Consider the following 26,539-nt stretch of genomic DNA (forward strand, 5'->3'; position numbering starts at 1 on the left):
GAGAAAATAGTCCTTTTTGGAGTGTTGTGTGGGTAGCGGGGGAAAATGGCATTCTGCACGAGGTGGTAGAAATGTCAGTGGCTCAGTGGTTAGCACTGCTGCTTCACAGCGCCAAGGACCCCGGTTCGATTCCAGCCTCGGGCGACTGTCTGTGTGAAGTTTGCACATTCTCCCCTCTTCTGTGTGGGTTTCCTCCCAATCCAAAGATGTACAGGTTAGGTAAATTGGCCATGATAAATTGCCCATAGTGTTCAGGGATGTGTAGATTAGGTGCATTAGACAGAGTAAATGTAATAGGGTAGGGGAATGGTGTGGGTGGGTTACTCTTCAGAGGGTCGATGTGGACTTGCTGGACCAGATGGCCTGTTTCCATACAGTAGGGATACTGTTCTATGATTCGAACTACATTGTGTGTGAAATCTTTCTCCTCTCACCTTAAAAAATATATCCCTTGGTTTTGAACTCCAGTGAAGTAAGTCTCAGGGGAGGACTGTAGATGCTGGAGATCAGAGTTGAGAGTGTGGTGCTAGAAAAGCACAGGAGGTCAGGCAACATCCAAGAAGCAGGAAAGGGCTTTTGCCTGAAACGTCGACTTTCCTGCTCCTCAGATGCTGCCTGACCTGCTGTGCTTTTTCAGCAACACACTCTAAATTGAAATAGGTCTCAGCCTATCTAGCCTCAGTTTATAACTCACACCCTCCAGTCCTGGTAACATCCTGGTAAATCCTTTCTGCACCCTCTTCAATTTAATAATATCCTTCCTATAACAGAACTATCCACAGTATTGCGAATGTGGCCTCACCAACCACAACATAAAGTCCTAACTCCTATACTCAGTGGTCTGAGCAACTTCAGGTCCACTTTCTGCATCTCTTTATATTCAAGCTTACATTTTAGTGATTAAAGGAAATTTCCTTTTTTTTATTTTGCCTTTGTTCAGGGTGTCCTGCTGCTGTTCATTTTCAGTTTGTAATCTGAGAGCTCTGGCTTCGCATCCCTTAAGAGTTTCAGACTCCAGTTCTGTTCAATTTTTAGGAAAAAATGTACTTGGCCACTTCCAAAATTCTAATTTGATGGAATTAACCAGCTGTTGTTGTGATGTAGCTGAAATTCTTTGCATGATATCTCGGATTGCCTTGTACTGTTTCTGACGTTATGTAATCCCCTCGTTAGGAACTTAATAGCCCTTATTTTTGGAAGGTGAATACAGAATGGGTCAGTTTTAAACAAAGAAGACACTGGGTAATTCTGAGAGCTGATTTCTGAAGGGCTGGGCCTGATGACAACAGCAACTTCTATTTATATAGTGCTTTAGTGAGGTAAAACATCCCAGGGTGCTCATCAAACAAAATTAGACACTGAGACACGTACAATTCTACAACTAAGAGTTGAACTAGGGAGGGGTTGCTGTTACTAAATAAGAGCTTTACTACTTAAGTCCAAGATGAGGATAATTTTTACCTCAGAGTTTTGTGACTTTCAAACTTTCCTCAAAAAAAATGGTATGAGTAGAGTCTTTGAATATTTTTAAGGCAGGGATAGATAGTTTCTTGAACAAAGAAGTGAGATGTTGTCAGCAGTAGGGCAGAAATGTGGAGTGATCAGTTCAACTGGGAGCTTAGTGAATGATGCAGCAGGTTCAAAGGGCCACTTGGCCACTTAAGCTTCTTGATTTGTTTGATTTAAGGAAACTTTAGGACGAGTGACCAAAGGTTTGGTTGACGAGGCCAGTTTTAAACATTTGTCTTGAAGGAGTCATAGAGATGTACAGCGTGGAAACAGACCCTTCGGTCCAACTCGTCCATGCTGACCAGGTATCCTAACCTAATCTAGTCCCACTTGCCAGCATCTGGCCCATATCCCTCCAAACCCTTCCTATTCATATACCCATCCAGATGCCTTTTAAATGTTGCAATTGCACTAACCTCACCACTTCCACTGGCAGCTCATTCCATACACGTACCACCCTCTGCATGAAAAAAGTTGCCCCTTAGGTCTCTTTTGTATCTTGCCCGTCTCACCCTAAACCTATACCCTCTAGTTCTGGACTCCCCGACCCCAGGGAAAAGACTTTGTCTATTTATCCTATCCATGCCCCTCATAATTTTGTAAATCTCTATAATGTCACCCCTCAGCCTCCGACACTCCAGGAAAAACAGCCCCAGCCTGTTCAGCCTCTTCCTATAGCTCAAATCCTCCAACCCTGGGCAACATCCTTGTAAATCTTTTCTGAACCCTTTCAAGTTTCACAACATTTTTCCGATAGGAAGGAGACGAGAATTGCACGCAATATTCCAACAGTGGCTTATCCAATGTCCTGTACAGCCGCAACGTGACCTCCCAACTCCTGTACTCAATACTCTGACCAATAAAACATACCACACGCCTTCTTCACTATCCTAGCTACCTGCGACTCCACTTTCAAAGAGCTATGAACCTGCACTCCAAGGTCTCTTTGTTCAGTAACACTCCCTAGGACCTTACCATTAAGTGTATAAGTCCTGCTAAGATTTGCTTTCCCAAAATGCAGCACCTCGCATTTATCTGAAATAAACTCCACCTGCCACTTCTCAGCCCATTGACCCATCTGGTCCAGATCCTGTTGTAATCTGAGGTAACCCTCTTCGCTGTCCACTGCACCTCCAATGTTGGTGTCATCTGCAAACTTACTAACTGTACCTCTTATGCTCGCATCCAAATCATTTATGTAAATGACAAAAAGTAGAGGACCCAGCACCAATCCTTGTGGCACTCCACTGGTCACAGGCCTCCAGACTGAAAAACAACCCTCCACCACCACCCTCAGTCTTCTACCTTTGAGCCAGTTCTGTATCCAAATGGCTAGTTCTCCCTGTATTCCGTGAGATTTAAGCCCGATGTCAGGCTCACTGGTCTATAGTTCCCTGGCTTGTCCTTATCACCCTTCTTAAACAGTGGCACCATGTTAGCCAACCTCCAGTCTTCCGGCACCTCACCTGTGACTATCGATGATACAAATATCTCAGCAAGAGGCCCAGCAATCACTTCTCTAGCTTCCCACAGAGTTCTAGAGTACACCTGATCAGTTCCTGGGAATTTATCCACCTTTACCCGCTTCAAGACATTCAGCACTTCCTCCTCTGTAATATGGACATTTTACAAGATATCACCGTCTTTTTCCCTTCAGTCTATATCTTCCATATCCTTTTCCACAGTAAATACTGATGCAAAATACTTGTTTAGTATCTCCCCCATTTTCTGCAGCTCCACACAAAGGCTGCCTTGCTAATCTTTGAGGGGCCCTATTCTCTCCCTAGTTACCCTTTTGTCCTTAATGTATTTGTAAAAACTCTTTGGATTCTCCTTAATTCTATTTCCCAAAGCTATCTCATGTCCCCTTTTTGCCCTCCTGATTTCCCTCTTAATTATACTTCTACTGCCTATTTACTCTTCTCAGGATTCACTTGATGCTTCCTTCTTTTTGTTAACCAAGCCCTCAATTTCTTTAGTCATCCAGTATTCCCTATACCTACCAGCCTTTCCTTTCACCCTGACAGGAATGTACTTTCTCTGGATTCTCGTTATTTCATTTCTGAAGGCTTCACATTTTCCAGCCATCCCTTTACCTGCAAACATCTGCCTCCAATCAGCTTTTGAAAGTTCTTGTCTAATACCTTGATGAGATTGAGCCTTCGGATCAATGGAGGAAAATTTATCTTTGCATCAGAAGGTTAGGAGGTTGGATTCCTAGTAGCTCCAGTAAACATTTGGTCCCTTTAAGATCAGAATGGATACATTAGCACGAGTGATGAGGAAACAGAAGAACAAATGGTTCCTGTCAGGGAGAGGAGTGAATCTTGAGACCACTGACATGGGATAATCACCAATAAATCCAATTGGGAATTCAGAAGGACCTCCTTTACCCAAACTGAGGTGAGAATGCAGAAATCACCACAACCGGAAGTGGTTGAACCAGATGTCATTGAGGTACACGATAAGTGTATGAGGGAGAAGGGATTAGAGGGTGACGGCGATAAAGTTAGAATAATGGGAAGCAGCTGGAGTGGAGCGTAAATATGGACTAGTAGGCCGAATGGCCATATAGTGTAATAAATAATCTGGGATTTCCACCCCCCACCCACCACCCCCCCCCCCCGAATTGTGTTCTGCCGTGAGGCCTTGGAAGATAGTATGTCAGCCTCAGTGTGAGGCAGGACAATTCCTGGATGGAATTGTCCCCAGAAGGAGAGGGGAGCATCCTGAAGCTATAGATCCCACAATATGTCTTTCCCGTAGAACAAGGGTTCAAATCTGTCTCAAACTTGTAGAGTTTGGACCTTTTATATACACAGATTTTCAAAATATTTAGAAGCCTCAGGGTCAGCCGCAGCACATTTAGTAAGACACTCTTCTCTGAATCATTAAGTTCTGGGTTCATGTTCTATTCAAAGGTTTGAACACAATGCTGAGGGGGCAGCCCTCTGCCAGAGGTACCATATTCCAGGTGACACGTTAAACCAAGGCTCCTGTCTGCCTCCTTGGATGATTGTGAAAGAAGATGAGGCCACTACATTAAAGAGGAGTTGGGGAGTTATCCTCGGTGTTCATGCCAAAATTTATCCTTCAGTCAGCCTCATTAAAAAAGAGCTTGCCTGGTCATTATCAGATTGCTGTTTATGTGGGAGCTTGCTGTGCAAATATTAACTACTGAATTTTCCTGTATTGTAACAGTGGTGACACTTCAAAAGTATTTCATTGGCTGTGAGAGCACATTGGGACTTCTGGTACTTGTGAAAAGGTTTTGTATAAATATCAGTATTTTCTTTTTAATCATAGGCAGCGCGCACAGGCCATCTTTGTGCTTGTTTATTTCTGCAGACCAAGCCCCTTTCTGAGGTCAATCAGAATTATTGCTGTTCCTCAGTGAACTACATAGAAGTCCTCTCTTTTGAAGAGGTGTTTCATTATTGTACATTTAAATATTTTTCTTCAGTGTCACTTTTTAGTTTGTTTCCTGTACATAAGATCAGACTGTGCTCCTGTCTTATTGTTCTGACTTCCATTGATTCACACCAGGCTTCCCCTTGTTAGTCTTTCTCAGGCTATCACTCAGACTCGAGGAGTAGTTTTGTGTTTCTGTATCTACCTCTCCCTCTTCCTCTCCCTGGGGTCAGGGAGTCCAGAAGTAGAGAGCATAGGTTTAGAGTGAGAGGGGAAAGATATAAAAGAGACCTAAGGGGTAACTTTTTCACGCAGAGGGTGGCACGTGTATGGGATGAGCTGCCGGAGGAAGTGGTGGAGGCTGGTACAATTGCAACATTTAAGAGGCATCTGGGTGGGTATATGAATAGGAAGGGTTTGGAGGGATATGGGTCGGGTAGTGGCAGGTGGGACTGGATTGGGTTGGGGTAACTGGTCGTATGGATGGGTTGGATTGAATGCTTTGTTTCCGTGCTGTTCATCTCTATGACACTCTCTCTTTCTCTCTCTTTCTCTCTCTTTCTCTCTCTCTCTCTCTCTTTCTCTCTCTCTTTCTCTCTCTCTCTCTTTCTCTCTCTTTCTCTCTCTCTCTCTCTCTCTCTCCCAGTGGTATCCATACTCACTTCTGCTTCAGAAGCTCCAGGTTCAACTCCCCTCTCAGGATGAATGAAGCTGTGTTATTTTGTGGCCACATAGGTTGATTGTGAATCTGTAAATATATCTACAATACCCCTCTGGCAGGCAGTAAGAAAAACTGAGTTTCTTAGTTAGCTCAAACTGTCTGGCAGTACCAGGGCAACAGTGTCCCCACACCAACAGAGTTCATGAACAGGTTCCTGGTGAGTTATATATTTTCTAATCAACCTGCTCAGAATTAAACACCTCTGGATACAACCTTTTAATAAATTAGATTAAAACAATGAAACGTGAATTAAACCAAATTGTGCCAAGTTAAACCAGCTTCAGGGAACCCTGTTAGAGAATTGAACATGTGATAGATGTGGATACTAACCACAAGAAACCAACTGCAATCTTTTGCCCAGTCTGTCTTTTACACTTTTATGTCTCTCTGCGTTTCTCTCTTTCTCTCTCTGTCTACGTCTCTCTCTCTCTCTCTCTCTCTCTGTCTGTCTGTCTGTCTCTCTCTCTCTCTCTCTCTCTCTCTCTCTCTCTGTGCGTCACTCTCTCTCTCTCTCTCTCTCTCCACCCCTCCCCCCTCTCTATCTGCATCTCTGTCTCTTTATCTCTCTCCTATTAATTGTTTTTTTAAAATCAGTTTAAACTAACTAAAGAAGTGAGAGTCCTTTTAAAGGAGCACTGTAACAAAAGCAAAGAGCAAAGCTGACAAACTTGATATAAAATCAGGTTATGGCAGCTGATTAGACATGCCAACCCCTGTTGCTGCAAACTGTTGGTGAATGGCCTAAAAAGTATCCATGGACAGTGCACACTCACTCTCTAAAGACACCCGGGTATTAACGTAACCACAGAGGAGATACAGGCAAGCATGTCTTACTACTCTGCCAGGACCTGTTTATCACCACCTTGACCAGGCCATAAACATCTCCCCCCCTCCCCACCCCCCCCCCCCCCCCCCCACCATCCCCCCCGAAAAAAAGATTGTTCTCCCAACTTAGTCATTTCTCAAGATCAGTAGCTTGAAGCTGAACAAAGTTTAAAAAGCGGGTGTCTCAAACAAGTGAAATAGGGACTGAGATCATCAGCCTTCCTCTATATTATTTTGGTCAAAGCAAGTTCAGCAAAATAAACAGTTGACAGCCACTTCAAAATGGAACGTAACAAAAAAAAATCCCCAAAAGGAAACCTCTGAGTTTTAATTAGGTTATAGGGACTGATTATGCACACCAGCCCAGTGGTTGTGGGAGCTCGAAGAACACACTGAAATGAACTGCAAACAAAAATTCAAAAACAGGCCCTTCAAGGAATCAATAAAATGGGTGCTAGTGCCTCAGTCTCCCTTCATAAGTTCTTAATAAAACAATGTCCTTCATTTGTGCTCCCTAACAATCAAACTAATACACCATTAATCCTGATTTGTATTTTGATTTTCGATTTTCTGCAGGTGTGGTTTCTTATTATGCCTGTGTATCTTTTTCTGCCTTTCTCATTGTCTCACTGAGGTAGTCCATATACATCATCCACCATTTCCCAGCTCCTTTTACAAGAAAGACACATCTGATTGACCTGAGTAACTCTTGCAGTGGAATCTTTACTTCCCACACGATTCCCTCTTTTCTAGATCCCCCACCTGTCCTATCCTGTGGATTCTGGCCAGCCCTGTAATGGTGCTCATATATTTATTGATCTATCCTTTTCTTTCTTCCAGGATGCTGACTGATCCATTGTGTGACTTCAGCATTTCCATGTTTTACTTTTTCTAAAACTGGTTTCTCCATTCTGAATGAACGGGAGGGGCTGGGCCTAATCATGAAGCCCCAGGATTCCTCTAATGGTTTCTTTTTTACATATTGCAGAAATGGGGGCTAAACCCATGGAGGTTGTGAAAATGGGTGAGAGAAAAACGGAGTCCCCACCGGCCGTGAAGGATAACCTTAAGCAGCTAAATGACATGTCCACCCACAACAAGAAGAACCAACAGGAAACCACCAAGGAACCGGGCCCGGGGCGAGACCTTCAGAGTGGACCCGAGCAAGATATGACCGAAGAGGTAGGTGAAAGCTTTCAGGCCTGATTCAGAGGCTTCTAAAACATGAGGTGGAGGTGTAACAATATGGTAGTGGCACTGGCCTAGTAATCTAGAACCAGAGTTATTTTCAGAAGACATTAGCTCAACTCTCACTATGGCAGGTGGCGAAATTTGAATTTTTTTTAAAAAGAAGCGTCTTGTGCAATGGCGATCGTGTAGCCACTGTCTATTGGTTATAAAAATCAACCTAATGTCCGTTAAGGAAGAAAACCTGCCATTTTCACCCGGTCTGGCCTACATGTGACTCCAGACCCATAGCAAATATGGTTGATTCTTAACTGCCCTTCAGGTAATCAGGTATGGGCCATAAATACTGGCTGAACTGACAATGTGCACTTCACATGAACAAATTTTAAAAAATACCCACTGCTTGGAGCTGCAAAAGTGGTCAATCAGCCTCATAAAGGGGCAAGTTACTGTAATGGGGGAATACATCTCTGTCTAGACTGGGATTCCACCAGGTTTTCAGGGCTGGTTAGTCTGCAATACCATTAGCAGCATGGACTGTGTACACGTGTTCAGTTTTAATTAACTCCCTTTTATTCTCCAATCTCCTTGCACCCTCCAATGCTGTATAACCTCGATTCCCACCAATCGTGCCCTTTTGGATTGTGACAGAGACGGTGGGGGCAGACACCTGCCTCCGATGATTTGTGTGAGGAGTTTTTGCTGGCGGTCTTGGTGGGTGGGGCCAATGATGCAGGTGAAGCTATGTCTTCCACCACCTTCCTTCCCCCACCCCTGCCCACTGCAGTAGGGACAGTATGCTCACCAATGGGTAAGCACCTGGCAGCAGACCATGGATGGGCGAGCCCTCGTGCCAGGCTTAAATGCATCCCCTGTGCCCCAGGCAACTATAGCTGCACCTACGGGTTTCACTGAGGTGTCCCCCTCTGTGGATGCTGGATCTGCTTTTATTTCAAACATCACAAAAGGTGGAGTGGGGAGCATCCATGAAGCAGTCAATGTTCAAATACAGCAAGATCTGGACAATGTCTAGTCTTTGGGCTGACAACTAACTTTGGTGCCACACAAATGCCAGACAATGACCGTCTCAAATAAGAGACAATCTAACCATTGTCATTGAATGGAGTTGCCATCACTGAATCCTCCACTATCAACATCTTGGGGGCTGCCTGAAGCACAACTGGACTTACTGTATACACACAGTGACTACATGGCCAGGTCAGAGGCTAGGAATACTGCGGCAAGTAACTCTTCTCCTGACTCACCATTACCCTTCCACCATCTACAAGGCACAAGTCAGGAGTGTGATGGAATGCTCCCCACTTGCCTAGATAAGTGCAGCTCTAAAAACATTCAAGAAGCTTGAGGTATCCAGGACAAAGCAGCCGGCCTGATTGGCACCACATCCACAAGCATCCACTCCCTGCACTACCGATGCTCAGTACACAACGCTGCTCCTATCTACAAGATGCACTGCAGAAATTCACCAAAGATTGGACGGCACGGTGGCACTGTGGTTAGCACTGCTGCCTCACAGCGCCAGGGACCCGGTATCATTTCCCGCCTCAGGCAACTGTCTGTGTGGAGTTTGCACATTCTCCCCGTGTCTGCATGGGTTTCCTCTGGGTGCTCCGGTTTCCTCCTACAGTCCAAAAATGTGCAGGTTAGATGAATTGGCCATGCTAAATTGCCCGTAGTGTTAGGTAAAGGGGTAAATGTAGGGGAATGGGTCTGGGTGGGTTGGTCTTCAGAGGGTCATTGTTGACTTGTTGGGCCGAAGTTGACTGTAAGTAATCTAATCTAATCTAATCTAATCTAATCTATTTTTGGCCATTACCTTCCAAACCCAAGTCCAATTCCATCTAGAAGGACAAGGGAAGCAGATACATGGGAACATCACCACCTTCAAGTTTCCCTCTAAACCACTCACCATCCTGACTTGGAAATTTATCACAGTCACTAAGGGCATGGTGGGTCAACAGCGGTTCAAGAGGACAGCTCACCACCACCTTCTTAAGGGCAACTAGAGACAGGCAATAAATGCTGGGCCCAACCAGTGAAGCCCACATCCCATAAGTGAATAAAAAAAAAAAATCCCTTTTAGGAACTTGTCCCACATTTTCCTGCCAGCACATTCTGCTGCAGCTTTCAAGTTGCTGGACTTCCTACTGGAGTTCTAGGTTGAAGAGCCTTCGTGCTTGCCTTCATTGACTGACTGGTAAAACCAGTCGAAAGGAAATAACAGAAATGGATGGAAACTAATGTACTGGTTCTACTGAAGATCCATTTTGATGTATACAAGATGCGTTGGACCAGTATGTGTCACTTGAGTGTTATTTACTGGTAAATTTACTGGTAAGCCACACACCTTTAAAATCTAACCATGAAATGGTTAGTTCTTGAGAAATCGCTGATGAGAGACTATTTTGCGCACAGTTACAGGCTTCCTTTCGTGCTGGGCCTGAAAGCCTTTGAATCAGCATTTGAGACCTGCTGGATGTCGAGCCTACACCAGGGTGACGCTGGGCCCAGGACATGTTTCATATTGACCTCCCATTCCACAGTTGATTTTATTTTTTGCCTTCCTGTTTGTGGGTCATGAGGGAGCCTACATCATGTGTGATGTAGTAGTAGATGCTGGAATCCGTACTGAAAACAAAAAATGCTGGAGATCACAGCGGAGACAAAAAACATCTGCAGATACTGGAATCCAACGTAGACGGGCAGGAGGCTGGAAGAACACTGCAAGCCAGGCAGCATCAGGAGGTGGAGAAGTCAATGGTTCGGGAATTCCTCAAGGGTTACACCTGAAGCGTTGACTCTCCCACCTCCTGATGCTGCCTGGCTTGCTGTGTTCTTCCAACTTCCTGATTGTCTACTTTGGAGATCACAGTGACTCAGGCAGCATCCATGGCGAGAGAGCAAGCTAACGCTTAGAGTTGAGATGATTCTTCATCAGAGCTGAAAAGAAGTGTGAACTATTTACGCAACGGTTACAGGGGGGATGTGGGGGTGATGGCGGGGTGTAGAGTGCTGGTAGAGAAAAGATGCTGATAGTGCAGATTAAGTGATCGGAATGTGAGAATGGCAGAACAATGGTGTGTCTAACTGCCAAACTGGGAAGAGGAGACAGTCCCACTGGGGTGGGAGGAGGGGGGAGAGCACACATAATGTCTGTTCATTCCAGTCTGGAAGTTGGATGCAGAATTGACCCCCATCCCTACTATTACATAAATGCTACACCCCACACTTCACATCAGCTCAGATGAAGAGTCATCTAGACTTGAAACGTTAGCTTGCTCTCTCTCCATGGTTACTGCCTGATCCACTGTGATCTTCAACAGCGTTTTTTTGTTTTAAGAATGTGACATGTTGTCTCAAGTGCCTTGGCCTTTGTCTTTGGGGGATTTACCCTGGAATTTTACAGGGCTCCCCTGTGTTAACCAGGATTAACTCACTGAGCCACCAAGAGAGCTCACCCATTCTGTCAATCTCCTAGGAAGTCTCAACCTCATCGCAAGTGGCGGGGAAAGTGGAGGGAAGTTCGAGGCCCTCGGAGTCTCACAGTTCGGTGAGTCACTCGATTGTCCTGTACTCCTTGGGTCATGGTAGCTCTTTGGGCAGTTGGGATTGGATCTTGGGCAGGCCCTCTCTCAGTTGTCTTTCCTGTCTGTGAACATAGGAACAGGAGTAGGCCATTCAGCCCCTCAAGCTTGTTCCGCTATTCAATGGCTGATCTGTGGCCTTACCCCATTTACCTGCCTTTGGCCCACATCCCTTCATTGCTTTAAAAACTTTATTGATCTCCGATTTAATATCAACAATTGATCTATCATCCACCATCATTTGTGGAAGAGAATTCCAAACATCGCCCACCATTTCGTGTGTGGAAGTGCTTCCGAACATGTCTCCTGAACAGTCTGGCCCTAATTGTCGGACCATGCCCCCTAATTCTAGAATCTCCAACCAGTGAAAATAGTTTACCTACCCGGTTGTTTCCTGAAAATATCCTGGGAACTTCGATCAGATCACCCTTTAACCTTTCCAAGTTCTAGAGAAAACAGACCTAACAATCTTTCCTTGTAACTTTTAACCCCTAAAGTCCAGATATCATTTAGTTTGTGAGAAAGGCTGCCGTCCTTTTACTGCCTCCCCCTCCCACTCTGGGAGCCCTTTCAGCTTCCAGCGGCAGAAGGTCAGAGACGGACAGGGGCCTTCAGGATGGTGGTGCCACTCCCTCTTTGGTTTTATTTGAGAATTTAAATTGCTTTTGCAGCTGTGTCACCCTTGGGAAAGCCCTTGAAGACATTCCTGGTGGTACAAAGTTAAAAATCACACAACACCAGGTTATAGTCCAACAGGTTTAATTGGAAGCACACTAGCTTTCGGAGCGACGCTCCTTCATCAGGTGATTGTGGAGGGCTCGATCGTAACACAGAATTTATAGCTATAAATTCTGTGTTACGATTGAGCCCTCCACAATCACCTGATGAAGGAGCGTCGCTCCGAAAGCTAGTGTGCTTCCAATTAAACCTGTTGGACTATAACCTGGTGTTGTGTGATTTTTAACTTTGTACACCCCAGTCCAACACCGGCATCTCCAAATCGTTCCTGGTGGTAGCTGCTGTGAGGCCACGAGGGAAGGCCTCTGGGTTTATCTGCAACACTGCCCTCTTCTGGTTAATGGTTGGAAGGCTGCTTTTTTGAGCTGTTAGACTGGGCCCCGACTCTTGGAGTTAGGCACTTGGTGCATCAGGCGTCAAAATACCTCAAAAAAAGGAACAGCTCTTACAGCCACAATTTATTTCCCATCCTCCATCCCAAGTGGGACTAGATTAGGTTAGGATATATCTGGATGGCGTGGATGAGTTGGACCAAAGGGTCTATTTCCATGCTGTACATCTCAGTAACCTATGACCAGGCCATTGTCGCTATCCTTAACCCTCGCTGACTCTGATCCCTGCCCTACTGGGGGCTGACAATTGAGTCCTTAAAGACAATAGCATCAAGGGTCCTTTCATTGCTTATTTTGTCACTCCTCCAGCTTCTGCTATATTCCACCCTTTTTTTTATTGGAGAGAATCTTAGTCTTTACATAAAAATTCAATTTTGAATTGCAGAATGACCCCCAGAAGGTCAGCCGGAGGAAAAAGAAGAAGAAAACCAAAGGGAGAAAGGTACTTTCAATTTATTTTTCTCTCCTCGTTTCCCTTGTCTTCTGTGGGTCATTGTGTAGTGTTGGGCCGCAATTGGAAGGAGACTCAATGCTTTCTCTCTCTGTTCATCCAAGTGGCTCTTTGTTAAATGCAACTTGAAACAGTGAGTGCAGTGGACAAGTGTGTACACGGGATGAACCGAGTAAAACATCACTGGGACTGAACCGATAAGGGGATATCATAGTAAGGTGACTCAAATCTTGGTCACAGAGCTGGGCTTTAAGAAAGAAGAGAGGTGTTTCAGGGAGGGTGATGCACAGCACAGAGCCTCGGCAGATGTGGCCAGCGATGGAGGGCGGTGACACAGTTTCAAGGAGCAGAGGTTCTGCCCCGTTGTCTGCTCCCCTCACTTGGCCTGCAGGTACTGAGGTCAGTTGGAACTCCCAATACTGGGGTCGAGCTCCCTCCCCAACAGCCGTTCAAGAAGGCAGCTCACCACCACCTTCCCAAGGACAGTGATTGATGAGCGATAAATGCTGGCACAGCCAGTGACACCCATGTCCCGTGAGTGAGCGAGAGAAGCTGATTCTGGGCAGGAATAATGTTGCATGGAGCTGGGTTAATGCTGGGTCCTGGACTGTGCATTTACTCACTCGGTCATCAGAGGGAGCTCTTCCTCACTGTACCTTTATGCTTTTAAATTATTGTTTTTAAAAATAAAATACCTTTTTCCTTTCCCTCACGCTGTTTCTCTACCAGAAGGCCATCCATCATGTTGAGAACATCAGTGAGAAGGATGTGGAGAGCACTGCGGATGAGGACAGGTAGACTAACTGTGGTGAGGTGGGCAGCCACTGCCAAGCTTAAGTTATAGTTTCAATGTGAATCTCCGTAATGATGATGCTGGAGGTGAAGCTGTTGTGGGGGGGGGGGAACGTGGCATCATGTGTTTTGGAGTCCTGGACAGCCACCCCCCCCCCCCCCCCCCTCCCCAGCGCATGCATGCACACAAAAGTCGGGCATGAATTGAAGGCCATATGTCCTCTTTGATCTCCTCCATCTTTCATGACCATCATGGCTGATCTTCCATCGCTGCTCCAGTATCTTCCCCATCCCCATGTACCTTGACTCCCCTGGGGCCAAGGGAAGGACACTAACAGGGTCTTCTCCAATGGGAAGTGGGTCCTGCCCAGTGGGATCTACTCGATGATCCCCTCTTGGCCTCCCCCACCTTCTGCCCATGGACACTGAGCACAGTTTCCATTCTCCTGTTCCTCTCTCTGCCCACCCAAGGCTGGTAGCCATTAGCTTCTCCCAGGTAGTGAGCAGGGCAGGACCGTCAGCACTGGGATTGACGTCTGCGCTGTTCGGTGTTGGCAGAGCCGCTTGTAATGCTGCTTCCAAAAGGTGAGCAACATTTCACCAAGCACCAACCCAATCATCACCACCTGCAAATCACTTCTACTTCTCAATCTGAAATCAGCAGCAATTGGCCTTTCCTGGGGCATTGAAAGAGGTAGAAAGGGTTTATAGAGTGCTGTTGACTGGGCATTGTGGATGGATCCCATCCATTCAACACTCTTTCTTTAATCTGCCCTCTGCTTTATCGAATCCCTACAATGTGGATGCAGGCCGTTCAGCTCATCAAGTCCACACCGACCCTTCAAAGAGCATCCCACTGAGACCCACCCCCATAGTCTATCCCAATAACCCAATACTTACTATGGCTAATCCATAGGATCCCTACAGTGTGGAAACAGACCCTTCGGCCCACCAGGTCCTCACCGACTCACCAAAGAGTAACCCACCCAGACCCATTCCCCTGCCCTATTACTCTACATTTACCCCTGACTACTGCAGCTAATGTACACACCCCTGAACACTATGGGCAATTTAGCATGGCCAATTCACCTGACCCGCACATCTTTGGATTGTGGGAGGAAACCGGAGCATCTGGAGGAAACCCACACAGACATGGGGAGGATGTGCAAACTCCACACAGACTGTCTCCTGAGGCTGGAATTGAACCTGGCTCCCTGGCACTGTGAGGCAGCAGTGCTAACCACTGAGCCACTGTGCTGACCCTAGGCTGCACAACCCTGGGCACTGTGGGTAATTTAGCATGGCCAATCCATGCTAACCTGGGCATCTTTGGACTGTGGGAGGATACAGGGAGAACGTGCAGACTCCACACAGACTGTCTCCTGAGGCTGGTATCAAACCAGGCTCCCTGGCACTGTGACGCAGCAGCACCACTGAGCCACCGTGACACTGGTATGTCTGGCAACAAGTGACTCCAATCGAGACTGTTATTCCCTTTTTTTTTAAACTTGTATTAATCCATAGGATGTGGGCATTGCTGGCTAGGCTGGTATTTATTTCACATCCCTAATTGCTCTTGAGCTGAATTCTTGAACCCAACTGAATGGCCCATTCTGCCATTTCAGAGGGAGATTAAAGCTAGCCACGTTCTCGTGGGTCTGGGGTCACAGGTCAGGATGATAGATTTCCTCTCCTAAAGATCATTCATGAACAAATGGATTCCTGAAACAATCCAGTAGTTTCACTACTACTACCAAAAGTCAACCTCGCTTCCTGTTATATAAGTTTATCAGTTAACTGCATTTAACATTCCCAGCTGCATTAGTGAGATCTGAGCTCATGGGACTGAGTTCAAGTCCACTCCAACTTTAAATAGGGTTAGAATCCACCCCCCCTACCACCACCACCATGGTTCCAATCATAGCCCAGTCTTCTGGGTATCTTGTCCAGTGACATTGCTGCTACGTTCTTTCTATTTGCTAGCTCTGTCAGAAAATAGGCCAACGATTGAATACTGAGTGTATCTTGTGTTTCATGACAGGGAGGAGGATATTCCCCACATATCGCAGCAGGAAATCCGGGAGAAGAATGAGGTAGGAATGAAATTGGGGGAATGGGATGGATTGATAGCCGGAGTGAGGTATTGCAACAGGGCTGAATGGTCCCCTGAATATAACATGGAGGAAAATACTCTCTGCTTCATCCAACTTGTCCTGCACACGTAATGGCGATATGTGCCACACCCAACCCCATCCGAAACTGTGTGAATTCTTGGAAGAGGTAAGAAATCAGATTTTTTAGAAACATAGGCCAAATTGGCAGGGAGTATTCCAGTCTGTTCCAAACATTGATGGTTGGTGAAATACCTGCCATCTCTGTAAGGGCTGAATCATCGTCCTGACCTGATACCGTCCCAATGCACATCATAAACCCGTCTGGAGCTTCCACTCCAAAGCAGGGGAGGGGTGTGATGGAGCTGCCACTGGGAAATGTGTATTGGATGTAGGTCCTGGAGGGCATTCGTGAGTCTGTACCACAGCCAAAATCAGGACCTGGGGGATCTCCAAATTTGAGGAAAGACATTCTGGCTATTGAGGGAGTGCAGCGTAGGTTCATGAGGTCAATTCCTGGAATGGTGGGACTATCTTATGTTGAAAGATTGGAGCAACTGGGCTAGTATACCCCTTGAGTTTAGAAGACTGAGAGGGGATCTGATTGAGACGTATAAGATTATTAAAGGATTGGACACTCTGGAGGCAGGAAACGTGTTTCCGCTGATGGGTGAGTCCCGAACCAGTGGACACAGCTTAAAAATACGGGGTAGACCATTTAGGACAGAGATGAGGAGAAACTTCTTCACCCAGAGAGTGGTGGGTGTGTGGAATGCTCTGCCCCAGAAGGCAGTGGAGGCCCAGTCTCTGGATTTGTTTAAGAAAGAGTTGGATAGAGCTCTCAAAGATAGTGGAATCAAGGGTTATGGAGATAAGGCAGGAACAGGATACTGATTGAGGATGATCAGCTATGATCATATTGAATGGTGGTGCAGGCTCGAAGGGCAGAATGGCCTACTCCTGCACCTATTGTCTACTGTCTATAGCACAGTCCCAGTTCAGTTCTGCTGCTACCAAATCAATGCTGCAGTCACTCAGTAGCAATTGGCAGACAAACCAGAACCATATCCCCTCCACATTTCTGGGGAGCAGTGAGATTCATTGTAGTCACCTACCATTGACTGTGCTGACATCAGTTCACCCACTGAATCTTTCAAGTCGTAAACCTCCCAGCCAACGAGTTCGGCCCCTCACTGTGTGAACTTGCTGAGACTGGTTGATGGGAAGGGGATAGGGATGTAATTAATGTAATTTATTAGTTTGCAGAGTTGGAGGCTGCAGTACGAAGGTGGAAGCTGTTGTGTGAAGAGAAGACCTCACAGTATGAGCAGCTGGTGAAACGGCAGGCAAAGACACAGGACAGTCACAAGGTCAGTGCCGTAGAAAAGGGAGCCACTTTCCACATTACTGCAGACGAGGCTCACTCTGCAGAGGGCATGCTTCCTTTATGGGCCAACAGTAAGCTCTTGACTCACATCAGGCTATCTGATCATTATCATATTGCAGCTCAAATACAAACTGAAGGGGTTGCAATGGCACACTGAGGTTATGAAAGATGCTATATAAATAAAAATTGGAGAGTAGGACTCAACCATTCAGTTCCATGAGCCTCCTCAGCTATTTAATTTGATTGAGTGACCTACATTTTAACTTTATTTTACCCACCTTGCTTCCATATCTTTTTATACCTTGCTGAGTATAAGCTATTAAACCTGCTTTGAAATTTTCAGTTGACTTCCTCTGGCAAGTTTGCTCCCGATTCGGAGTCCTAGAGATGTACAGCACGGAAACAGACCCTTCACTCCAACTTATCCATGCCAACCAGATATCCTAAATTAATCTAGTCCCATTTGCCATCATTTGGCCCATATCCCTCTAAACTCTTCCTATTCATGTACATATCCAGATGCCTTTTAAATGTTGTAATTGTACCAATCTCCACCACTTCCTCCGGCAACTCATTCCATATATGCACCACCCATTGCTTAAAAAAGCTGCCCCTCCGGTCGCTTTTAAAACTTTCCCCTCTTCGCTTAAAAATATGCTCTCTAGTTTTGAACTCTCTGCCCTGGCAAAAAGACTTTGGCTATTTACCCTATCCATGCCCCTCATGATTTTATAAACCTCTATAAGGTCATCCTTGAGCTTCGACACTCCAGGGAAAATAGCCCCACCCTATTCAGCCTGTCCCTATAGCTCCAACCCTCCAGTCCTGGCAACATCCCTGTAAATCTTTTCTGAACCTTTTCAAGTTTCGCAACATCTTTCCTATAGCAGGGAGACCAGAATTGAACGCAGTATCAAAAAATGATCCTCCCCAAAGTCCTCTATAGCTACAACATGACCTCCCAACTCCTACTCTCAATGCACTGACCTGTGAAGACATGCTTACTTTCACCAACCTGTCTACCTGCAACTCCACTTTCAAGGAACAATGCACCTACACCCCTCTGCCTCTTTGTTCAGCAACACTTCCCAGGACCCTACCATTAACTGTATAAGTCCTGCCCTGATTTGTCCTATCAAATTGCAGCACCTCACATTTCTCTAAATTAAACTCTATCTGCCACTCCTCGGCCCATCTGACCAAAATCCCGTTGTACTCTGAGATAATCTTCACAAAAGTTCCGGGGTGAAGAAGCTCCAGTTATGAGGAAAGATTGGAATGGTTGGGGATGCTTTTCTTGGAAGAGGAGATTTGATTGAAATTTTTCAAAATCCTGAGATTTCCGGACAGATGTTCATGGAGCAATGATTTCTGCTCATTAAATGGACAGAGAATGAGATGGTACAGATGGAAAAGTAGTGAATGCGATGTCAGTTTAATGACTAGTCCAGCACTTCCCAAAGTGGGGGTCAGCAGCTGAAGCTTTGGGGGAGCGAGTCAGAGGCAGCAATGACTGTTGTGGAACTCTGAGTTAAAACAGCTGTACCCCTGCCTGAAATGGGTTGGTTAGCTCAGTTGGCTGGATGGCTGGTTTGTGATGGAGGGTGATGCCAAAAGCATGGGTTGACTTCCCTCACTGGCTAAGATTACCATGAAGAATCCTCCTTAACCTCTTCCCTGTTGGTTTTCCCTCAGGTTAAAGCACCACCAGTTGTCTCTGTCCGATGGCCCTCTGGTGCGATGGTGAAATGTTTTGCTTTACTGTTATCCCTGCTCTAACAGGCCCCCACTCTGTCTCTTCCCCCACCCCCATGTCAACCCATTCTCGCAGACATCACTGAGAAGTAACAAGTTTTGAACCTCAAAATGGGTCACAGTTGGGAACGGTTTGGGGAACACTGACCTAACCTTAAAACAGGGGGGTGTTAAGGAAGTGCAGCACTCTGTTAGTAGCACACTGCCCTGTTAGCTTGATGTTTTGTGCTTAAGCAGTGGAGCAGGATTCAAACCCAGAACCTTAGAACACTTAGCAATGTGAATGCTGCTGATTGAGCCAGAACAAGGTCATTTATTGAATGGTCATTGGATAAACACATGGACGAAAATGAAATAGTGTAGGTTAGATGAGCTTCAGATTGGTTCCACAGGTCAGCGCAACATCGAAGGGCACGTACTGCACTGTTATGTTTTGTGTTCTAAGGGATATTCCTTTGAACCAAGGCCTGGGATGGGGGAAAGCCTCCTAGCTGTAAATTTAAAACAAAAAAATGATTGCCACTTGTTTCTGTGTGGCCAGAAAAGGGGGCGGACAGAGAGAACTGGAGGTTCAACCGCCGTGTCAGTCTGAGATCAGTCTTGAACTGTAGGGGTTTTTTTTAATGTTGTTTCAGCATCAAGCAGCAGAGCTTCAGAGGCTGAAACAGGAAATGGAGAACGAGCAGAAAGTGCAACAAAATGATAAGAAAGCTCTTCAGAACCAAATCAAAACTCTTCAAGATGCACTCCAGAGTAAAGAGGAACTGATCAAGAAGTAAGAAGGATTAAACCCCCCCCCCCCCCCCCCCCTCCTCGTGCACAGAGTACCCAGGCTGCAGTGACCGGGGTCTGTAGTGTGCAAAGCTCAATACTACACTCCCCAGCTGCCTGAGTGACTTGTGTTCTCGGCTTGTTTTGGCATTTTAGAATTTGGGAAGCAGCCAGAGGTGTAAATGGATTTTTTTTTCTTTACTTGTCTAGGTCTGAGAAACAGATACAGGCTCAGCAGCAAGAGCTGGAAAGCCAGAAGGACCATTTCCAGCGTGAACAGTGAGTGCCAGCTTCCCTCCATCACAGCAGTGATGGCAGTCTTCTCTGTAGTGAAACGGAATCTGTAAATGATGACGGTGATGTACCGATGATGCTGCTGTAATGCCAGAAGAGCAGATTGGAGAGATGGGGAGAAGTGTGTAGACAGGTCCTAGACACTACACTAGAGAACTGTATTCAGTAAAGCACGGATATAAATTTTGTGTTACTGTACTGAAGAGAACTTTACAGAGGACTAGGGAGACACTCGGAAGAGGGGCAGTCAAATAGGGGAAGATAGTTAAGCCAGCGGCGCTGTATGGTATTTGTGTAAACAATCAGAGACACGAAGGAGACGTTTATATCTTGTTTCGAGGTCAGAGTAAAGCATAGAATTTTTTTGGTTGGGCCATGGGATGTGGGTGTGGCTGGCTATGCAAACATTGATTGTTTAACCTGAATTGTTAAGTCTCATCCATGTTGCTGTGGGTCTGGAGGCAGGTAAATATGCAGATTTTCTTCCCTAAAAGGGTATTAGTGATCCAGATGGATTTTTATGACAATCAACATGCTCACCATTCGGCTGCAGATTTTTATTGAGTTCAAATTACGCCAACAGCTGTGGTGGGATTCAAACCCATGTCCCCAGAACATGGGGACCTAGAGCCCACACATATGGTCCTATGATATTGTCACTGCCTCCTCTTGCCTTCATGGGATCGAAAGCACTCCTGGATATTGTGAGGTTGTGAAGGATTAAGGGGTGGTAGGTATAGGACAGATGTTAGGGGTAGATTCTTTACTCAGTGAGTCGTGAGTTCATGGAATGCCCTGCCAGTAGCAGTGGTGGACTCTCCCTCTTTATGGGCATTTAAACGGGCATTGGATAGGCATATGGAGGATAGTGGGCTAGTGTAGGTTAGGTGGGCTTGGATCGGCGCAACATCGAGGGCCAAAGGGCCTCTACTGCGCTGTACTAGTGCTCTGTGTGATTGTGTACCTGTGCTGTCTGATTACGGGTGGCTCCATGGCTGCTGGTGTGCGCTTTCTCTCTCTCTCTCTCTCTCTCTCTCTCTCTCTCTCTCTCTCTCTCTCTCTCTCTCTTCCCAACAAGTCCACTAGCGCAACCCACCCAGACCCATTTACCCCTTCACCTAACACCATGGGCAATTTAGCATGGCCAATTTACCTAATCTGCATATTTTTGGATTGTGGGATGAAACCGGAGCACCCGGAGGAAACCCACGCAGACACAGGAGAATGTGCAAACTCCACACAGAGTCGCCAGAGGCAGGAATTGAACCTGGGTCTCTGGCGCTGTGAGGCAGCAGTGCTTGCCACCGTGCCGCCCACTTTTTTTTAATAAAGAAAAAAAAGTGCTCTTTAATTTGAACTCTCAATTAATTCAAAATTGGAATTGTTACCCTCTGAATAAATAGGGCTTCGTTCCACAGGGCAGCGAAATCGATGTTTCGGGCAAAAGCCCTTCATCAGGAATAAAGGCAGTGAGCCTGAAGCGTGGAGAGATAAGCTAGAGGAGGGTGGGGGTGGGGAGAGAGTAGCATAGAGTACAATGGGTGAGTGGGGGAGGAGATGAAGGTGATAGGTCAAGGAGGAGAGGGTGGAGTGGATAGGTGGAAAAGGAGATAGGCAGGTCGGACAAGTCCGGACAAGTCAAGGAGACAGTAACTGAGCTGGAAGTTTGAAACTAGGATGAGGTGGGGGAAGGGGAAATGAGGAAGCTGTTGAAGTCCACATTGATGCCCTGGGGTTGAAGTGTTCCGAGGCAGAAGATGAGGCGTTCGTCCTCCAGGCATCTGGTGGTGAGGGAGCAGCGGTGAAGGAGGCCCAGGACCTCCATGTCCTCGGCAGAGTGGGAGGGGGAGTTGAAATGTTGGGCCACGGGGCGGTTTGGTTGATTGGTGCGGGTGTCTCGGAGATGTTCCTTAAAGCGCTCTGCTAGGAGGCACCCAGTCTCCCCAATGTAGAGGAGACCGTTGCTCCCGATGTGGTCTCCTCGACATTGGGGAGACTGGGCGCCTCCTAGCAGAGCGCTTTAGGGAACATCTCCGAGACACCCACACCAATCAACCAAACCGCCCCGTGGCCCAATATTTCAACTCCCCCTCCCACTCTGCCGAAGACATGGAGGTCGTGGGTCTCCTTCACCGCTGCTCCCTCACCACCAGACGCCTGGAGGACGAACGCCTCATCTTCCGCCTTGGAATACTTCAACCCCAGAGCATCAATGTGGACTTCAACAGCTTCCTCATTTCCCCTTCCCCCACCTCATCCTAGTTTCAAACGTCCAGCTCAGCACTGTCTCTTTGACTTGTCCGGACTTGTCCGACCTGCCTAGCTCCTTTTCCACCTATCCACTCCACCCTCTCCTCCTTGACCTATCACCTTCATCCCCTCCCCCACTCACCCATTGTACTCTATGCTACTCTCTCCCCACCCCCACCCTCCTCTAGTTTATCTCTCCACGCTTCAGGCTCACTGCCTTTATTCCTGATGAAGGACTTTTGCCCGAAACGTCAATTTCGCTGCTCTTTGGATGCTGCCTGAACTGCTGTGCTCTTCCAGCACCACTAATCCAGTATTTGGTTTCCAGCATCTGCCGTTATTGTTTTTACCTCTTTATTCCACAGTTCTGGTTTATCCATCGCAGGTCAAGCAACCTAGTTCCTTCAGGTAGTCAGTCAGTGGCCAGACGTGTAACAGTGGTACTTTAGCAAATACCCAATATAAATGCACTTCCAAAGACAACAGGGAATTCAGAGGAAAGTTTGAATTTGGATGGTGCACAGCGGAGAAACGATAAAATGGAGCACATTCAGACTGTTTATAGAATGACCGAACAAGGCTGTAGATCCCATGTATTCAGTACCGTCCTGCTTGCAAGCATCGAACGCTGCTGGGAAGAGCACACAGAACCTGTCTGGGGTTGGTTCATTGTTAGAAGGCAGCTGTTTCATACCAGTGACCCCCACTTTTGACTGATCCCATGCAAGGTTTTGGTGGACTGTCAACTGCTCAATGTTTCAAACCAAACCGGAAGTTAGTGTAATTATCTGGCATCCCAGTCCAGTGTCAGTACCTTTTTCTCTCTCTCTCTCTCACTCACACACACACACACACACACACACAAACAATTTACATGCAGGAAATGTGTTGTACCAGCAGTGGGAGCTGCTTCACAAATGCAGTTGTTTGCAAATGAAGTTGAGCACATTGCTAATTTTCGAGGCTGGTTTCTGTGTGAGTAGAACTGAACTGTACTCAATAACTATTGTGATGCTGTTTGTGCAGAGAACAGTGGGCACAGGAGAGAATTCGTTTGGAGAGGCAATCAGCGAAAAGCAAAGATGAGTTTATTGAGACCATGAGAAGAGCAATGGCTGCGGAGGTAATTCTTTAGCGTGACTTGGTCAATGCAGCTAACTTTGGTGAAGTGTTTTGCTTTTACTCTCCCTCTGTCTGCCATGTGAGTTGTGCTTTTTAGGTTTTGAATGTCCAGAACCACAGGTAGCTACACCCTTTCTTTCCTCTGCTAGTAGAATCATAGAAAATTTGTGGCACAGAAAGAGGCCACTTGGCCCATCATGTTCCTGTCAATGTAACACCCCATCCGCCCCTTCGGCCATGCCTAACCCCACTGTCCAACATTTGGTGTGTAGCTGTATCTTAGAGGTGCATGTCCAGACATCTTTTTAAATGAGTCAAGAGCTTTTGCTGCTTTTGGGCAGTGACTTACAGACCCCTAAAACCATCTGGGGCAAAGGTGTTTTCCTCAGCTCCCCGCTAATCCTTGTACTCAGCACTGACCGGTAACATTAGTAGCAAAAGCAAGGAGATGCCCCTGTTGTAATAGTTTTGAAATTTGACTGTGGGTGATTTCCTCATTGAATCATATGAGAAATGCAAAGTGGTACTGAGCCACTCAGACCTGAAGAGCAGCAGGCTTGGTCAAGGACACTTGACTCGGCCCCCTCTCTCCTCCCCTTTAACCATTTGCACCATCTGCGGCAGCAACTCTCCCGAGACAGCAGCTTCCAAATGTGTGACTACTGCCACCTGAAGGACAAGGACAGCAGACACATGGGACCTCCAGCCCATGCTGGTTCCCTTCCAAGTCACACACCATCCCAATGTGGGAATACATCGCTGTTCCTTCACTGTCGCTGGATCAAAACCCTGCAGCTTCCCAATAGCAGTGCAGCACTTCATGAAGGTACCTCAGCACCACCTTTACAACAGCAGTTAGGGGAGACCATCAATGCTGGCCTAGCCAATGGCATTCTCGAAGAGAACAAATAAAACACAGATCATTGTGAGAGAGTGACTCAGAATAAATCGCCAAGCTCAGTGAGGGAATCGGGTGATGTACCTGGAGCAAACTATTAAACGTTGGTAGACTGATTTATTCAGTGGAAGGAAAGGATGGGGAGGTTGCATCCTGAATTTTTCTGAACCACAACTTTCTCGTTGTTCCTCCAGGTTCAGGTGCTGGAGGGCAGACGGGATAAAGGGATTGTTTTCCTTGAGCAAGCTGCAAAGGAAGGAGAGGTGAAACTGTCCAGCTTGAGGCAGAAGCTGATGAGGTAGGAGAGTGTGCGCTGAATGTGAGACTGTGAGCAAATCGTGTCAGAGTCTGTATAGTTGTGTTGGTGACATAGTTAACACTTTGCAAATCATAATGACAAAATCTTAATTTTAGCAATCAATCAAATCTATGTTGCTGCCTCCATTATAACAGAGACTCTAAATATAGAGTGCTTTGATTTTGATTTGGTTTTTATAGTCATGTGGATGGTTTAGTAGTTTTGAGTGTCCTGAGGTTGTGAAGGGGTTCTGAGCAAGAATACTATCAAACTCGATACGTTAACTCTGTTTCTCTCTCCATGGATGCTGCTGGAATTGCTGAGTTTCTCCAGCAATTTTCTATTTCTATTTGATGTAAATGCACTTTTTTGACTTCTGTCTGCGATCCCTCCTTGTTTTAAAAGGCTCTCCACAGGACAGAGATTTTATTGCGTTTGTCATTCTTTTTGACCTCTGCTGTGAAGTGGGATTGGCTGGGTTAATAACTAAAGAAACAAAGGCAGGCTCATTTGAAAATGAAATTTTCAATTCATTTGAAATGAACCAGGTTATACGTAGCCTCGGTGTCATATTTGACTGGGAGATGAGTTTGTGAATGTGTTATTAAGACTATCTATTTCCACCTCTGTAGCACTGCCAGCCTTCTCCAGATGTGACAATCCTAATACTCACTTGGCTGGTCACCCACATGCTCTGCGTCATAAACTAGACATGCATTTGACACTGATCATTGTGTTCCTACTCCTTTCAATGTCCTATTCACCAGTTACCCTAAAGCTCACTGTAGACCAGAAATTCTGACAGGTTTATGGAGATTACCCAGCTATAATTTGTAGAATGTATCAGTGTAGAAGCCATGTGATGGGGTTCTTGTGGCCAAATGGTAGTGCTCCCACCTTTGAACCAGCAAGCCTGGGTTCAACTACATGCCCTGGAGGTGTGTCATAACACGTCCAACCAAGTTGCTTAAAATAACTGGAAGTCATTTTTTTCAAGAAAATGGGTTTACAGTGATAGGAAGCTTGCTATTTTTTGTGATTTCTTGACTTTGATAACTCTACGCCCTTCTGAAGTTGGGGAGGGGGTAGAAACAAGGTTTTAGAAGTGGTCGATTTTTTTTTTATGCTGAAGATCAATGATGGGTTCATCAATATTTGTTCAAAAGATAACAGCGGGCTAACATTTCAGAGACTGAGTAAACTCTTTTTACTGATTGTGGTCACCCAGTTGCACATTTGCAGCAACTTCTTCTTGGATTGCGAGAGGGTAATGCCGGGTTTAACACTTTATGGTCACAGCACTCAGAGCGGTGCAAATGCAGGGTACAGGTTACTCAGAGGAGCTAAAAGAATCACACACAGCGGTGCTTCTTAAACCTGTTTGCACTGAAATCTCAAAAACGCAGTTTCAGATGTTAAAATACTCCCCTTTTTATGAAGTAACAAAAATAAAAACCTACTGTGACTCCGACAAATAGACAGCTGACTGTTTCCTTGTGTGAATGAGCTTTTACTTGCATTTATCAAAAGAAACAGTAGCAGGCCATACTGCCGCTCAAACCTGTTCTTGTGTCCTAGTAGATCAGCCATGTTCTTATACCTCAACTGCACCTTTTGTGACCCAGTGACTTGCACATGTAGCTTCTGCACCTATATATTTTTGAATGCTGTTGTCCATTTGGATGCGTAGTACTCGCTGGTTCAGACTGTTGATACATCCGATGGGGTTGGTTTATCAATAAAGCGAAATATGAGCTGAACCACGTACAGCAACATTACAATCAAAATCGAAGGGTTCGTGCTTCGACTGTTTCTGCGTGAGCTGCATAGCCAGCTACATTAGCATTGAGGGGGAGAGTGACCAGGATCTCTATGCTGTGAAGGTGAGGGGGTGGTTTTAAAGATTTTTCTTCTGTCCCCGCAGCACGCCTACAGTTCAGATTGACGTCAAGGCTGCGATGCTGGCATATGAGCTGGTGCTCGCTGACATCAAGTCAAAAATACACCAGACAGTGGTCAGT

The 26,539-nt window shown here is 46.1% G+C and overlaps 1 protein-coding gene across 5 annotated transcripts in view; it reads left to right on the forward strand.

Annotated features, from left to right (window-relative positions):
- LOC140494170 (E3 ubiquitin-protein ligase DZIP3-like) overlaps positions 1 to 26,539 on the forward strand; it is a 119,444-nt gene that overhangs the window by 75,171 nt on the left and 17,734 nt on the right. For all 5 annotated transcript variants that reach the window (XM_072593272.1, XM_072593271.1, XM_072593270.1 and 2 more), the window contains 11 exons: positions 7,455 to 7,648; positions 11,154 to 11,225; positions 12,775 to 12,831; positions 13,570 to 13,634; positions 15,674 to 15,725; positions 17,003 to 17,113; positions 19,521 to 19,660; positions 19,867 to 19,935; positions 23,227 to 23,323; positions 24,415 to 24,518; positions 26,443 to 26,533. In XM_072593272.1, coding sequence (XP_072449373.1) covers positions 7,455 to 7,648; positions 11,154 to 11,225; positions 12,775 to 12,831; positions 13,570 to 13,634; positions 15,674 to 15,725; positions 17,003 to 17,113; positions 19,521 to 19,660; positions 19,867 to 19,935; positions 23,227 to 23,323; positions 24,415 to 24,518; positions 26,443 to 26,533 — 1,052 coding nt within the window. The remainder of the gene's footprint in view (positions 1 to 7,454; positions 7,649 to 11,153; positions 11,226 to 12,774; positions 12,832 to 13,569; positions 13,635 to 15,673; positions 15,726 to 17,002; positions 17,114 to 19,520; positions 19,661 to 19,866; positions 19,936 to 23,226; positions 23,324 to 24,414; positions 24,519 to 26,442; positions 26,534 to 26,539) is intronic.

Source organism: Chiloscyllium punctatum, chromosome 23, assembly GCF_047496795.1.
Source record: "Chiloscyllium punctatum isolate Juve2018m chromosome 23, sChiPun1.3, whole genome shotgun sequence".
In the NCBI taxonomy this organism is placed as follows: domain Eukaryota; kingdom Metazoa; phylum Chordata; class Chondrichthyes; order Orectolobiformes; family Hemiscylliidae; genus Chiloscyllium; species Chiloscyllium punctatum.